Below are 16,745 nucleotides of genomic sequence, written 5' to 3' on the forward strand. Positions count from 1 at the left end.
ATCTATCTTTGTTCTATAATCTAAATTCTAAGCTATGATCCTTGACAGGAACAAAAGCATTGCATAAATTTGAATCTTACTAAGTATTGATTGCCTTGCCAAGGTTTTTAGTTTTTTAGATATTAAAACAAATAACAATTTTTTAAAAATAAAGAAGGATAAAGAAAATCTTGCACTTGCATGATTGTAAAAAGATGACGATCTAATTCCCTCATGTGCAGCTAAGCTTTGTGGACCTTGCTGGTTCTGAGAGAGTGAAGAAGTCGGGTTCTGTCGGTGATCAACTTAAAGAAGCTCAGAGTATCAACAAGTCACTTTCAGCGCTTGGGGATGTCATTAGTGCTTTATCTTCTGGCAGCCAACATATTCCTTACAGGAATCACAAGCTAACGATGTTAATGAGTGATTCACTTGGTGGTAATGCCAAAACACTCATGTTTGTTAACGTGTCTCCAGCTGAATCAAATTTGGATGAGACGTACAACTCTCTAACGTATGTTTTCTATACAAGTTGTCTACATTAAAGTGCTGTTTTCAAGTGTTTTTATCATATTAAACTGAAGTAGTTAACGTACAACTGCATAAGTCAAAATTAGAGAGAATATGATATAGTTTTCGATAGAATTGATATAATAACCTTTGAGATAAATTATGGTGTCAATATATTAGTGAATTATCATCTTTTCCTCCTGGATCCTCAATATAGATTTTTGCACAGAAATTCGTGCTCAACATAAAATATGTACATTTTGTTAAGGTTGGAGGATTGGATTTTCATTTCTAGTTTAAGGTGTCTAATATGTTTGAATACAAGTATGTTAAGAAAAATAAGTTGAAATAGTACGAGATGAAAGTATAACTAATTTGAAATGCAAGTAGGTACTGGATATTGTAAGGTTCTGTGCAAACTAATTCTGTGATGATGTTGCTTAAAGGAACTGATTTTCTTTGGTGAATTGGCTGTATTCTTGTCGCTATTTGTGTTTCTATGCCTATGACGTTCTATTTCTAACCTCTTCTTGCCAATTTAGATATGCATCAAGAGTTCGGTCCATTGTAAATGATCCCAGCAAGAACATTTGCTCAAAAGAGGTGGCTCGATTGAAAAAGTTGGTTGCATACTGGAAGGAACAAGCTGGTAGGAGGGGAGATGACGAGGATTATGAAGAAATTCAGGAGGAGCGGACAACAAAAGACAGGGCAGATGGTCGTCACTCGATGTAGAGTCCGTGCTTTGTAAATTGACAAGAAACTGAGCTCGATGGATCTTGCAAATCAAATCATTCAGTATGACCTTTGTAGATGGACTAAAAGGGTTTTGTTGATAGCATTTCAACTATGTACTTGGGTACAGTTCACATTAAGGTAGCGTATGAGGGAAGTTTTAACCGACTTGAGTAAGATTTAAAACTGTACTGTGTGTATTTTCCATCTACTAATTAAATGAATGCGCACACGAATGCGATAAAACAAGACTGTTTGTTACGTGTAAGCAACGAAGCGCTGACTATGAGGGAAAAAAATGTAACATACCCCTTAAAATTTTTAACTGCCAGTTTTTTGGATGTCCAAAAATTTTATTATTTATAACACTTATTATTCTCAATCTTTTTAATATAAAAATTATTTGTCATGATTGATTATCCGTTTCCCTTTCCTTTTAGGCCTTTAGTCATAAAAAGCGTGGCATCAATTCGATAAACGAGCTCAAGGATTTTTCACTTTCCAATCATTATATCTTCATCATCTTTAGTAGCCATTTTCTTGACGTTCTTTTGGCGCCTCCAGCTCCAATTTTAAAACTGATCTCCTTGTCTAGGGCTCGTCCAGGTTATATACGGCGTGGATTATTATATGATTATTTCATTACAATTCTTTTCTCAATTTCCTAATTTAACCTTACTGTGGATTAGTACTTTGGTTTTGTCCATTATTATTATATTCCTAATTTAACCTCGTTGGTCTTTGGTTTGCAATCACTGGTGGAGGACTTTTTTGTCCATTTACAAATTTCAGGGCGCCCCGTGTGTGTGTGTGTGTGTGTGTATATATATATAGAGAGAGAGAGACAGAGGTGAAACTTTCAGCATATCCAAAATTCTGTTTGGCTTTAGAGTGAGAGAGTGGACAGAGAGGAGCGAAGATGATAAAAGCTGTGATGGCGGTCAGCACTCAAGGCAAACCTCGCCTTGCAAAATGTTACAAATATCTGGTAAATTTCTCTTTCTCTTTTGAATTTGTTTTTACTCTTAAAATGAAGATCACGATCTTATCAACTTGTTCAATTCGTCTGCAATAATCGACGTGGCTCTGAATTCCTTTAAATCGGCCAGTGGAGAAGCAGCAGGAGCTTATACGAAGCGTTTTTGCAGGTTCCGATCTCTTACCAACGTTCTTCTTCTTCGTCATCTTCTTCTTAATTTAGCTGTAATTAATTTGAACTTCGCTCTGTTTGGATCGCATGAATGTTCGATGCAGTTTTTTAAATCTTGTTGATGATTTGACGTAATCGATCATTCTTGAATTCGTACTTAGAGTTCGTATTTTATTTTTCTATTTTTTTTGCTTTAAATTTTAATTTTGATCTTTTAAACAGTCTTGTGCAGTAGAGCGGAGAACCTAAGCAATTTCATAGACGCTTAATCCATTTTTGGTCCGGTAATTTCTTTTATGTTCTATTTTTTCTTCATTTCTAATTTAATTTTCATTCCCTTGTTAGTGTGAGGTTAGAAATCAATTAATATTCATTTGGCTGTCCTCTTGATTGAAACTTCTTCTTCCACTCGCATGTAACAACTGCCATAGCTTTATTTTAGCTCTACTTTAAACTCTGTTTAATTGTTTTTGAATTCTCACTTTCAGGATAGTCGCCTTGTATGCAACCATTTTGCTATTCTTTACTTTGTTCTTTTATTTGATAGTTCCGAAATTGAACTAGCAGAGCTTGACTTGATACAAGGTATGGTTCTGCTTTTTTTTGTAGAGTTATAATGGAGTAATTAAGTTATGAAATGTTGTTTTTCTGTACCATGATCATTTAAAAATCAAGATTTTAATTAATCAATACTTGGAGATGTCTGAATACTTATCTAACATTATAGATAAGAAAACTTTTCATAAAGCTGAAGCAAGCCACTTTGATGGTTTTTGTGTTGATTTGAAGTTGCATTCAGTTCAGATACACCTTTTTGTGGAATATATTCTCTTGTATGAGCATTTACTGAATATGAAAAAATTGATATTCATGTGCACTGGAACTAGTGATGATTGTTGTGTCACCCAACTTAGTTGAGTTTACCTCAGGTGTCTTTTAAATGGCAGGGTTTGGTTGCATCAATACAATTCTAGATGTTATCTTGAATATAACCATCCTTTTTTGTGTGGACATGTTAACAATTTTTCTTGTGATTCTAAGATTCAATAAAATTCTTAGCTCTAAAAATTGCATGTTCTCTGATGAGAACAATGTCCCAGGTTTTTCATGCATTTCCTTTATAAACTAGAAAGCTGGATATGACAATAATTTCTGATAGTTATTTCAAATATCGGACGATTTTACTTGATGTGATCTGTTCAGTTTTGGTGGAAATGTTGGATAGACGTTTCAAGAATGTTTGCGAGCTTGACATTGTGTTCAATTACACAAAGGTTGTATTCATCATTGATATATGCATCCATTAAGTGCTAGGGACTGTAACATTCTACATATGGATAAGATTTTGCTAGTTTGGAATAATAGACATGAAGTGCATTTTTATTTATGCTTTTTAATTCTTTTGAATGCAAGAAGATTGCAGCTAGGCTAATCTTAAATTATATTATGTGTTTGGAAAACATATATGGGGTATTCTTCAGGTTCAGATTTCAAACATTACTTGATGGCTGGGAAAGCTTCTTATGCCCTGCTAGCCACGGTCTGTCTTTGGAATATGCCTTCTTATGACATCATTATAACATCTTAAGTGCACACAGAACTGATTCAAAGTCAGTTTAATGCTTGGAAAGCTACTTATGCCCTGCTGGCCAAAGTCTGTCTTTGGAATATGCCTTCTTATGACATTGTTATAACATCTTAAGTGTACACTGAAAATTGATTCAAAGTCAGTTTAATGCTTTTTTAGTACTGTATTCTGCTGGGTTCATTGATGGAATTTTAAATGTAAACACACACTGTGTCTGATTAACGTAGGAAATAATCTTGTCTCCTGTAATTCGTCCAACTATAGCTGCAGGAATTACAAAAGGGATGGCAACACCCTTATCTGCCTCATCGATAAGGATCATCCCAACTCCACCAGCTTCTTTCACTACCTCGCTCTTAGCCAACTTTGACTCTGATGAACCCTCAGCATGTCGACAGACCAAAACTTTCCCTCTGACTCTGGTAATATTCAAGGAACTCTCTAGAAAATAGCTATGAAACCAAGAAGGAACAATTACTATAGGTTCCCCGCTTAACATCCTAAGTGTATTACTTTTAGAAGTTGTGCTTCACCTGGATTGATAAGGGGTAAAGTATTATGCATAGGCTTCAGAGGCAGAGATGATCCTTGCAGAGGCATTCATTTCAGTGAGACTGAGGCTTTCCCCCTATTCAATGACAGAAAACTGATGAAGCTCAGAAGAGGAGCGGGGGAGCAATTCAGTATGTCCAAAAGTAAGAAGGTAATTAGAATTACCGTAAAGTTAGTTCCATCTCCTAGTACAATATCAGATGTGAACTCTCTATCTGTTGAACTAGCAGCAACAGTGATCATCCATTTCAACAGTTGGACTGCACATTTCAATTACTGTTGAAAAGGTAATTGAAAGTTGAAACGTTGGAATGATAGACTCACAGACAAACAGAGCCTTTTAAGGATGAATTCATGAATGAAATTAAGAAGCATATGTCTAATGGACATATGGATTACCCCTTCTGAAGTTAAGGACTATACATGAAGTCAGATATGAATATATTACTCCTAAACTAGTAGTTTCTAATGAATGAAGAAAACTAGACAAAGCAGACCTGTATCGATAAAACCAACGATAACATTGACTGGGTTCCTGGTTGAATATCCAGGAATCTCCGTTGCTTCGTCGCCAACAAGGCCCATGAAATCCCATGAGTGAGTTGTGTGTAGCCTTCTTTTCAAATTTGGGAACACAGAGACCACGGCGGACATTTCTGGGTTTGTTTTTTTTATTTTTTCGGTGAATCAGAAGACGACTTGCATCTTGTATGTACAGGAGAGAATTAAACAAAAATTGGAGTTCCGAGAAAATCTATCCCTCATTACAGAACACAGACAAAAGAGACAAAAGAAACAGCAAGGAAGAAAGAAATAAAATTCCAGAAACTCACTAGCTATCTTTGAAGCCTGGCGGTCCGTCAATTTGGCGGCAAAGCCCTTGAAACCGTGTTTGTAACTGTAGACGTGAGATGCCTGCGCTTTCTCGATGCTGTTCTTTTTTTAATGTTAAGCAACCACATAGGAGTTTAACCAATAAGATAAGCAACGATAAAATGTTACAGCGGGGAGAATTAAGGGGAAAAAGAAAAGGAAGAGAAGAAAAACCTTCCACCGTGAACAACAGCGTGCATTTGGTGGTGGAGGCTGAGAATGTCATCTGGGTCTTCACCATTTGTACTTCCATATATACCACATACACCTGCAACCATCACACCCCAACTAAACCATGAGCCTATGAAATTCAGAAGATAGTTTAATGGAAACCCAAAACCGGCATTGCTGCCAATGTAATGCACCTTGGCAGAAAAGCAAATATGAGTTTGTGCAAGAAAAACCCAGAGGAACAGATGAGCGGTGAAACTCCTACGACTCCTGGCGGAAGCCATTTGAGGAAAAACTTTCGCAATAAGTTAAAGTGTAGTAAGAAGAAAGAGAAGGAGGGCAGATTGCAGTGCGCAGCGTTGCAGGCAGCCAATTTTAAACGGGCTTGCCGGTGTAGGAGGTAAGGTAGAAGTGCCAGACTGCCAGTAGAGAAGGATATAATGATAATCTAATAAAAAGAACATAAATACAAAGGCATAACGCGACAGAAACGCCCATAAAACCATGAAGGAGGAGTGCACTGCACAGCTGAGTTGAGTGGTGGTCTGGTTTGCCTTTTAGCGACCAACCAACCACGCTCCGACAAGACTCTGAAAACTTTCCCTCAATTCTCGGGCGCCAGCTACCATCCATACCATATTCCTATTGGCATCCTCAGTACTTATCAATTTTCAAAGAAATCCCCTTCTCCTGGACTCTAGTCTTTAGATTTAAGGTGTGTAAATATCTACTAATTTAATCGATATCATGTAATTTTTTTTTTCTTTTTGTGTTTGTGAAAATCTGAACCTACTTTTCTGATACAGTTAGTAAAAAAGATGTTGCCGTAACTTAATTTCTATTTACCAAAAATGATTAGCAATCATATAAAGTCAATGCTTGCAGTCGAGCAAATCACCTAAAGCAAGGAATCTGGCTGAGCTATGCACAGAACATTATTATCATCATTGTAATCTACTGACTTCGTCTCACCAATCTGATACTATAATGAATAATGATTGCTTTGTGGCACTAAAGGCCACAACGCTCATTATTTAACCATCAAAAATGCCAATGGTATATATGCTAATTATTGTTATCTAAAATTCAAATATTGTTGTTATTATGCTAATAATTAATTTGGATTTGATTTGGTTTGGTTGTAGTTTGTGCAATTAACAACACTGGTTGAGCCTGCAGACAAAGGACCGGCTCTAGTGGCGCGACAGAGAATGATCATACTTTAACGAGGAGAATTTTAGTTGGAATATTTTAATCTTATGGCTTGAAGCATAAAGGAAACTCAAACTGTTAAAAGTTGTATGATTATTTTGAGTTTTATATTTTATGAAATTAAATGACTTTTCAGTTGACTGCTACGAGAACGATCCTTTCGGTGTAAAAGAATGATTCAAAGCTCGGGGCTCCTACACAGGAGTTGTTGTAGCTGAGTGTACGCCGATGATGGTTGTTATGATTACGTTAATCATGCTGGTGCTGAAATGGTTTTGATCATTAATTTCAAATTACAAACCATTATCCCTATTCTCGTTACATACATGCATATATATAATGTCCTCCAAGTTGATATTAATCCTTAGAAGGCAACCAAGCAATTCCCTTTCGTTAGAGTCACTAACAAGCCAAGGACTTAGGAATGGCCTACAAAAATGTAAGGCAGCATATGGTTAGAACAAAATCAAATTAATACACCAATTAATACAACGAGACCTTTTGGAGTAATTCTGTAATTCAACCCTTGCATCCTATTTCAACCAAGGAGCTTTGATTCAAGTAAGGAAACACTATGTAGAAAAAGTACGTATGTATTCGTGCTAATTATGTAATTAGAAGCAAAAAACAAAACAGAAGGTAGCTACTTAGGCAAGTATCTTACGGTTAGATAGGAACGAGGCTGAGCAGAGAAGGACCCAAACAATCTTTCCAGGACGGCTAAATTAGTAGCATACTCAAAATTATATTTTTGCTAAATATTCAGAAGCAAAAAGGGCGTAGGAATGACTGGGGGCGTGATAGACAACAGAATCATAGACCCCAACGTCCCAGTTCTTCCCTGTTTGTAATCATTCACGGCAACACCTAAGAATCTCTATATCCTAAGAAACCTATTTTGTAGGAATGTACTCTCCCTTTCTCAAATCCTTGTCTCTTTTATATAATCTCCACGTGCTCCGAGTGTGTTTCAACATCGGAAGCCACACTCCATACGCATTCCTATAGCTAGGTATTTATCTCCATAATTCTTCTCATGGCTTCCTCTCAAACATTTGAATCATGTTCTGAGCACAAGATTCCTGTCGCTGATGAAACCTATCAACCGACCGAACATGTGCAACGAGCTCAATGGCTTCGAGCAGCCATTCTGGGAGCTAATGATGGGTTGCTTTCGACTACATCCCTAATGCTTGGTGTAGGTGCAGCAGAGGATGATAGATGGTCCATGATCATGTCTGGACTTGCTGGAGCACTTGCGGGTGCCTGTAGCATGGCTGTTGGTGAGTTCGTTTCTGTTTCAACACAAAGAGATATTGAACAGGCAACTGCTGCCCGCTGCACTTCAAAAACTGACACAGGCATGCAGCATGATCACGTCAAGAATCTTGATATGACTTCCAGTCCCACTACAGTTAAGGCAAGCAAGCTCAGAGAGACAAACTTAGGCATGTTAGATACCCCGACTCCTACAAGGACTGCACCATGCAGGAACCTGGCCTGCAGTGAGCCAACAGAAAAAATACCACCTCCGGTTTTAATTCTTGAGCCAAAGCCCCAAGTCTTATCTTCCGGCAGGTCTCCTATAATAAAAGTTATAACCAAAGATTTAAGTACTAAAGCCGTAGAATTGGTGCAAGATCACATGGAAAAAGCACTTCCTAACCCGTATAAGGCCGCCGCCGCATCAGCTTTGGCATTTTTATGTGGGTCAGTTGTACCTCTGGCATCCGCTGCTTTTATTGCAGAAAACATTATTCGGATTGTGGTGATTGCAGTGGTTACATCTATAGCTCTTGCTCTCTTCGGGTGTTTTGGAGCTCATCTTGGTGGCTTACCAGTTAGGGTATCAGCAGCGAGAGTTCTGGTTGGAGGGTGGATTGCGATGGCAATTACTTACGGTTTGCTTAAGCCCTTCGATACAGATCATGAGAGCAGAGACACTGATTAATAAGGGCTATCACCTAGTCCTATCCTGTTAGCTTCGGATGTAAGTATTATCAAAAGCAGATTGCTGCCAGTTTCTCACAAAATCATATAGCACCTGCTGATCTATGTAGATGTTTTCCTGGTAGATCCTAGCTAGAGATGGAGCTGCAGACTTTTGTATACTATAACTTTTCTGTTGTATCTTTTGCTATAGATTTTTCCTTTTTTTTAGATAAAGTTAGTTTTGATTTTCTGCTATCGTTTCCTGCCGGCCATTCTGTTTCTAAAAGCTGACTTCGAATGAGAATAGAAAACAAATGGGACGTACGTATACGGTGGCATATAGATATGGTTGAATTCCTGCAACCATTTGATGGAGAAGCAAAAAGAGGATGATATGGTGCATCAGTAATTTTATAACTATTTATCCCTTTGCTGATGAATTAAAACAAGAAAATTTGTTGCAGGAAACAAAAACACGCACGGTAAGAAAGACGGGATTGTTGAAAAAAACTCAAGAAACAGAGAGGAAAAACTGAATAAAGAAAACTAACTCACTTGCTTTATTTCCAGCTCTATTAGAGTTTATATACTGGTTTACAACTAAAAACTAAACTCCATAAAGATCGGTCTTTATAAAGAAATTTGAAACAAACTTTCTAACAAAAGTTTACAACTACCAATTACAGCAGATTCTAGAAGCAGTAAAGCAGTGTTGACAAAACGATATGAGAACTTGTGTTTCAGCTAATACACTTAAATGACTCTTGAACAATTGTTTAGTTAACACTGATAATATCAAAATGATACAAACATTTGTATTTTACTACCAACCAACACTACTACAGTTTTAACAAATGCTTTAACACTTTTGTCAACCTAGGTTAAAATCACTTTTCAATATACCCCCTTGATTGAACACCTGCTGAACTCCTAACCTCCTTCTCATAAGCTCGAATTTATCTCCTGTCAAGCCTTTTGTAAAGATGTATGCAAGCTGCATATCAGTAAGGCAATAAGCCAATTGAATTCCACCTTCGTTGACAGATTCTCTAAGGGCATGATACTTGACCCTTATGTGTTTTGTCCTACCATGTTGTACTGGATTTCTTGCAATAGCTATGGTAGATTGATTATCTACATTAATCTGAGTTGCTTTTCCTTACTTGAACCCTAGATCAGTTAACAATTTTCTCAACCATATAACATGATTAGCAGCTGCTGCTGTAGCTATTTACTCAACTTCAGTGGAAGATTGAGCCACAATATCTTGCTTCTTGGTATTCCAACATAACACAGCATTGCCAAAAGAGAGACAAAACCCACCAGTGCTTTTTGAGTCATCAATAGACCCTGCCCAATCACTATCACTATAACCTATTAACTCACTGTTTTCATCCTTCAAGTAGTGTAAGCCAAATTCCATAGTACCTTTAAAGTACTTGAGAACCCTTTTTGCAGCAGTAAAGTGACAAACAAATGGATTTTGCATGAACTTGGAAAGCAGATTTGTAGCAAGCATAATATTAGGTCTAGTAGCCGATAGGTACAATAGATAGCCTACCATGCTTTTATACAACATTCCATCAGCTTTTCCTGATTCATCCTCCTTGTTTAACTTGTTTCCAATATTGAATGGTAAATCTACAGCTTTGCATGAGTCCATATTGAATTTCTTCAACAGGTCCTTAGCATACTTTGATTGATACAGGATTATTTGACCAGGCAATTGCAACACCTCCATGCCCAGAAAATAGGACATTAGTCCCAAGTTTGTCGTTTCAAAGACACTCATCATTTGTGTCTTGAAATCTTCTAAATAAGCTTTGTCTGGTCTTGTTATCAACATGTCATCAACATAAAGGGCAACAATCAACATAATCTCCTCATTTGACTTATTGACATATAAAGGATGCTTATTCACACTTCTAACAAAGCCTTGGTTCTTAAAATGTTCATCTATCCTCTCATACCAGGCTCTAGGAGCCTGTTTCAAACCATAAAATGCCTTTCTCAGCTTGCAAACTTTGCCTTCATTACCTTTCTTCACATACTTTTCAGGTTATTCTATGTAAATATCCTCATATAGCACACCATTCAAAAAAGCAGACTTAATATCTAAGCGAAAAATTTTCCAACCTTCCTTAGTTAACAATGCAGTATGTAATTTTATTGTGTCATGCCTAGCTACAGGGGCAAAAGTCTCAAAATAGTCAACCCCATACACTTATGCATACCCTTTTACAACTAACATGGCATTATATTTATTTACAGAGCCATCTGGATTTAATTTGGTTTTAAAAATCCATTTAACACTAATCACGTGTTGATCTGCAGGTTTGTCAAAAATAGTCTAGGTATTATTTTTCTTAATCATATGCATTTCTGCATTCATTGCTGCTCTCCAATTCTCATCTTACTTACCTTCAGAAAAATTTATAAGCTCAATTAAAGCTAAATTGCATCTATTGTAAATGTCCTGCAATGCCCTAGTGCCCCTAATAGCCAATCTTTCATCTTCAATATGCAAAGGTTCATCATCACTATCACATACCAGTTCAGTAGTATCACTAATAGTACCCATGATAACTCCCTTTTCCCAATTCCAAAATTATCCTTCATCAACGACTACATCTCTACTGATGATTACCTTATTTAGATTAATATCATACAAACTATATCCCTTAGTTACTTCACTATAACCAACAAACACAACTATAGTAGACTTAGAATCAAATTTGGACCTTTTCACATCAGGGATTTTAACATAACATATAGAACCAAAAATCTTAAAGTGTGTAACAGTAGGTTTGAAACCATACCACATTTCAAATGGAGTTTTTTGAGATAATGCCCTTGTGAAGGTCATATTCAAGATGTAATTGGCAGTATTCACTGCTTCTGCCTAAACTTTTCTATCATGTTTTTCTGGAATAGCAAACACTTACTCATCTCAGCCAAGGTCCTATTCTTTCTTTCAGCTATGCCATTCTGTTGAGGGCTATATGTCACAGTAAACAAGTGTTGTATTCCAAACTCCACCAAAAATTTCTCAAACTCAAAGATAGTGTACTCTGAGCCATTATTACCCCTCAAAGTTTTAATGTTTTGACTAGATTGATTCTCCACTATAGCTTTGAACATCTGGAAACTCATCAGTGCTTCTAATTTTTTCTTCAAAAAATACACCCAACATAATATAGTAAAATCATCAATGAATAATATGTAATGTCTACTATCATTAAGAGACAAGGTTTTCATTAGACCAATAATGTCAGTGTGGACTAATTTCAATTTTTGTTTAGCTCTCCATTTCTTTTCCTTAGGAAAGAGCCTCCTGGTTTGCTTGCCAAATTGGCAAATATCACATACCTTGTCAGACTTAGTGATTACTGGAAGTCCTTCAACTATCTCATCTGTAACCATCTTGGTTAGTGAACCAAAGTTCACATGTCCCATCCTTTTATGCCAAAGTTCTGAAGTGTGCAGCTCATTGTAAAAAGCTACATTCTTTGTATCCATCAAATCTAGTGGATATCAATTGTTCTTCATTTCCACAGTAAGCAATTCTTCACCCATAGGATCAAATATTTTACAATACTTGTCCTTGAATAATAGTGCATAATGATTTTTAGCCAACTTTCCCACACTTAACAAATTTTGGTTAGCCTCAGGAACAAAATGCACTTCAGATATTTGCTTTAAGCTTGAAGGAGTTTTCACTACAACTGTACCTATGCATAAGACCTTTAAAAATACTCCATTGCCAATTTTCACTCAAGCATTGAAAGTCCTATCTAACTCATTGAATAACCTCTCATTTCTAGTGATATAATTTGAACATCCACTGTCTATGAGCCACACATTCTTGGTTAAAGAAGTATCATCTGTCCTGGCCATGAATAGCATTTCTTCATTCTCAATTACCTGCTCAACCACAACTGCACTCTCCTCACTAACCACAGACTTTTTTGATTTGCAAACCTTTTCCACATGTCCCATTTGACCACAAAACCTACACTTTACATTAGGTCGATACCAGCAGTAATTGTTTGTGTAATTTTTCTTCTTACAATGAGGACAAGGTGGATATCTGTCACCTTTACCTTGCTTGCTGGTTCCATGTTTATTTCCTTTACTCTCAAATTTCTTTTGATTCCCACCTTTAACTTTTAAACCCTTAGTCTTGGCTATTAATGCATTTTCTACAAACTTTTCACTCTTGATAGCTCTTCTTTGTTCTTGAGCTATTAAGGCATTTACTAACTCAGTAATAGTGATTCTTGACTAGTCTTTAGCATCTTCCAAAAAAGAAGTCTTGGCTTCAAATTTCTCTAAAAGACTAACAAAATTTTTATTAACCACTCTTCTTTCATTCAAATCTTCTCCTAACAACCTCAACTGGTTTACAGTTTTCATAACCTTGTCAGTATACTTCTTAACACTCTCATCATCTTTCATTTTTAACACCTTAAATTCTCTCAATAAATTCAATATAGGAATTTTCTTAGTTCGTTCACTACCCTGAAATTTTTCCCTAACTTTATCCCAAACTTCCTTAAGACTATCAAAAGTCATTATTTTTGTAAAGATTGAATCAGAAACATTAGAGTGTCAACAAGAAAGTGCTTTGTACCTATTTGCTACATCTTTATTACACTGCTTAATTTGTGCTAAGGTTGGGTTTACGTGTCTTTAAATTGGTGGATCTCCCCCAATTTCAACCACTTCCCACAAATCAAATGCTCTGAGAAATATTTTCATCTTGATTGCCCAAATCAGGTAATTTTCTCCGGAGAAGATCGTTGGTGCCAACGCATTGTAACTAGATGAGGCCATGTTCAATCAATACAAACAAGAACGGTGAATAACAGAAGAAAAATAGAGTCTTGAGGTCCCTTAAGAACTAAATTACTCTGATAGCAATTTGTTGAAAAAAACTCAAGAAACAAAGAGGAAAAACTAAATAAAGAAAAAAGAATTAAGAAGAAAACTAACTCACTTGTTTTATTTCCTGCTTTATTAGAGTTTATATACTGGTTTATAACTAAAAACTGAATTCCATAAAGATCAGTCTTTGTAAAGAAACTTGAAACAGACTTTCTAACAAAAGTTTACAACTACCAATTACAACAAATTCTAGAAGTAGTAAAGCAGTGTTGATAAAACGACATTAGAACTTCTGTTTCAGCTAATACACATAAACGACTTTGGAATAATCGTTTAATTAACACTGATAACATCAAAATGACACAAACATTTGTGTTTTACTACAAACCAACACTACTACAGTTTTAACAAATGCTTTAACACTTCTGTCAGCCTAAGTTTCAAGCACTTTTCAATAAGGATGAAGCAAAAGGTAGATTCTCTTGTGCTTTTTTTCTTTTTGTTTCCTACAATAATTTTTCTTGTTTTAATCCGTTAGTTAACTAGAGATAATAAAATGAAGTAGAATTAATATGGTATGCAAGAGTGTAAAATATTAGTTATCTATAGACTTTTAAAAAAGTATGATGAGGCATGTTTTGTATAGATGCTTAAAACATTATTTTTTAAGAGAAAATTATGAGAAATAACCTTCATAACAAGGTCACTTCAAAAATGACCTTCCTTATAATTTTAACTGTTTTTAAATAATTTTTGGCAAGACTTGACAAGAATACCCTTTAAATCATTTAATCCAAAATAATAAGGTGCGTTCCAGTTTCTTTCTCCTCTCCGGTCTCTCAGATAAAATTCCAAAATTAAATCTCGATTAGCTATCACTCTGTCCAACTCTTCAATGCAATTGGGGTATGTATATAGCCGTCTAGCTCTCCAACACCATTGAGGTCTATATCGCTATTTAACTTTCTCACGATCTCAAAGTGCAAAGATGACATCAAGGTATTTGTTATGGGTTCTTGGGTTTATTTAGGGTTATTCATAAAACGCAAAAGTTGATGGATAAATTATATGAGTTTGAAAACTTACATCTAAGTGAGAGTAGAGAAATCAATCAGTTTATAGGTGATGCATAAATATTTGTTAGGCATTGCCTCACTGGATGTTAAGGTGTGTAATTGGATATTAGGAATCATAACTTGCTTATTTGACATTACGTGATTGAATATTTATTGAGCATAGTATGACTTGTTTGTAGGCATTATGTGATTGGATATTTGTTGAGCATACCATAACTTGTTTGTAGGCATTATGTGACTGAATATTACGTGACTGAATATTTGTTGAGCATTGCGTGACTTGTTTGTAGGCATTACGTGACTTGTTTATGGGCAGTGCGTGACTTTATCTACCTAATGTTGAAGATGATTATCTATTGATTCAGCCCCCTTAATAACAAATTTTATAAAATTAGAAGAAAATTAGGCTAAAGTTGTTGGCTGAATTGTTTAACAAAATAAATTATATAAGCTCTAATTTCGGTTAAAATTAATATAAAGGATATTTATGTCATCTTCAATCACATAATAAGCTATAATGTAATGTTTCAAGTTTATATATAATTTTAGATGTTAAAATCAAAAAAATCAATAAAGAAATGGAACAATTTGCATACTTGTATAATAGCAATAGTATTAGATTTTTATTGATCTCGCAAGCAATAGGACCATGATGCTAAATTTTGAAAGAAGTAGAGAAAAGAGAAAATGATGTACGTAACATTAAAATCCTTTTTTGTGAAAAAGAGAGAAAACTTTTAAATAGTATTTGAATGCATTTATGAATTTTAGATTTTTTTTTCTCTTAAAAATTCTAGATTTTGATATTCTATTGTTGGGTTTTTTATTTTTTTAGCAATTTTTGTAGAGAGAGGTAAAGGAAAGGAAAATCACGATTTACGTTGGAGAATGGTAATTTGCAGAGGGAATGAGAGGAGAAAGAGATTGATTGAGAGATGGGTATTTTTTGAAAAATTAATATGTTTTTAGAAAAAGAGAAGAAAGAGAAAACTCCTCCCTCGAGCTATTCTTTAATCTCTTTTTTCAAAAATTTTATATTTTAAAAAAAAGATACTTTTTATTAAGAATTTCTTGAAAAGTGATGTTTGGCCTAGCTTTTGCTTTTAGGAGATATATAGGTTGAAAAAAAATTAAGCCGAACAGATACTTAATAACCAATTCAGCCCTCTTTAATTGCACTTATATTAATGTAGAACACGAAAAGTCAACATTCATGCCTATAAATTAAGGGAACCTTTAACTATTTTAATCAAATTAAATTATCTTAAGCAACCAGATAATTGTAATGATATGAAAACGTCCACGAGTCAACACTGGTAAAAGGGCTACCTCCAAGGAAGAGATACCGAAGATGCTTTCCCTTAGGGAGAAAGTTGAGAAAATCCAAGAATAGATGCCCTAATGGACAAGCTGGTGGCCATAACATTTGACCTGGAAGGAGATATCCTGGCCAACAACAAGATTCTGGCTAAAATATATGAAATAGTAGATGAACTTAGGAAGAAATGAACTACGGTTCATTTTTTTTGTATCATTTATTTTTATTTCTGTCATGAATAAAATAAAAATTTTCATTGATATCATATTTTCTTAGTTTATTTTTATATTATGTTGAATAAATTTAGTTTCTATTTATATAAAAGAAGCAAATGTGAGTCGATGTTAGACATTGCGTGACCTATTATTAGGTTTTGTGATACTAGATTATAGGCGCTGTGTGAATTTTGCAATGCACAAATTTTGTTGAAACATTGCGTGAGTGGTTTGTATGTATATGATGACTTATTGCTATGTATTGCATGACGTTAAGCCAGTACGTGACTGGTTATGTTGGTATAATGTGAGTGGATATTAGACATCGAGTGACTTATTATTAAGTATTACGAGACTGGAGGTGCGTGACCTATGCAATTCGTCTCTTGTTTTGAAGTTTTTGTTCCGTAGTTTGTAGGTGTTGTGTGACTGATTTTTATATATTGCGTGACTTCTTGTTATGTATTGCGTTATATTGGACCGTTACGTGACTGGTTATGTTAGCGTAATGTGAATGGATATTACACATTGCATGACTTATTATTAG

The 16,745-nt window shown here is 35.3% G+C and overlaps 2 protein-coding genes and 1 long non-coding RNA gene across 6 annotated transcripts in view; all 3 read left to right on the forward strand.

The window, feature by feature from the left end:
* The window catches only part of ZWI (kinesin-like calmodulin-binding protein (ZWICHEL)), a 9,627-nt gene extending 7,984 nt beyond the window's left edge, over window positions 1-1,643 (forward strand). For both annotated transcript variants that reach the window (XM_021445213.2, XM_021445214.2), the window contains exons 22-23: window positions 222-493; window positions 1,032-1,643. In XM_021445213.2, coding sequence (XP_021300888.1) covers window positions 222-493; window positions 1,032-1,224 — 465 coding nt within the window. In that variant the 3' untranslated portion in view covers window positions 1,225-1,643. The remainder of the gene's footprint in view (window positions 1-221; window positions 494-1,031) is intronic.
* A 423-nt stretch (window positions 1,644-2,066) lies between these two features.
* Window positions 2,067-4,883, forward strand: LOC110409663 (uncharacterized). 3 transcript variants are annotated; one of them, XR_002444593.1, is made up of 4 exons: window positions 2,067-2,212; window positions 2,334-2,372; window positions 2,597-4,665; window positions 4,745-4,883. It is a non-coding gene; the product is annotated as an uncharacterized LOC110409663 (long non-coding RNA). The 3 variants fall into 3 exon arrangements; XR_002444592.2 differs by having other exon boundaries at window positions 2,597-4,384; window positions 4,529-4,845; XR_002444594.1 differs by having other exon boundaries at window positions 2,597-4,657; window positions 4,745-4,775.
* A 2,923-nt stretch (window positions 4,884-7,806) lies between these two features.
* On the forward strand, window positions 7,807-8,721 carry LOC110409826 (vacuolar iron transporter homolog 5-like). The gene is made up of 2 exons (XM_089782512.1): window positions 7,807-8,210; window positions 8,316-8,721. The coding sequence occupies exons 1-2, from the start codon at window positions 7,807-7,809 to the stop codon at window positions 8,719-8,721; spliced, it is 810 nt and encodes a 269-aa protein (XP_089638638.1).
* Window positions 8,722-16,745: the final 8,024 nt, after the last annotated feature.

The sequence above is a fragment of the Theobroma umbraticum genome, unplaced genomic scaffold (assembly GCF_002168275.2).
Source record: "Theobroma umbraticum cultivar Fairchild unplaced genomic scaffold, ASM216827v3 scaffold_44.0, whole genome shotgun sequence".
In the NCBI taxonomy this organism is placed as follows: Eukaryota; Viridiplantae; Streptophyta; class Magnoliopsida; order Malvales; family Malvaceae; genus Theobroma; species Theobroma umbraticum.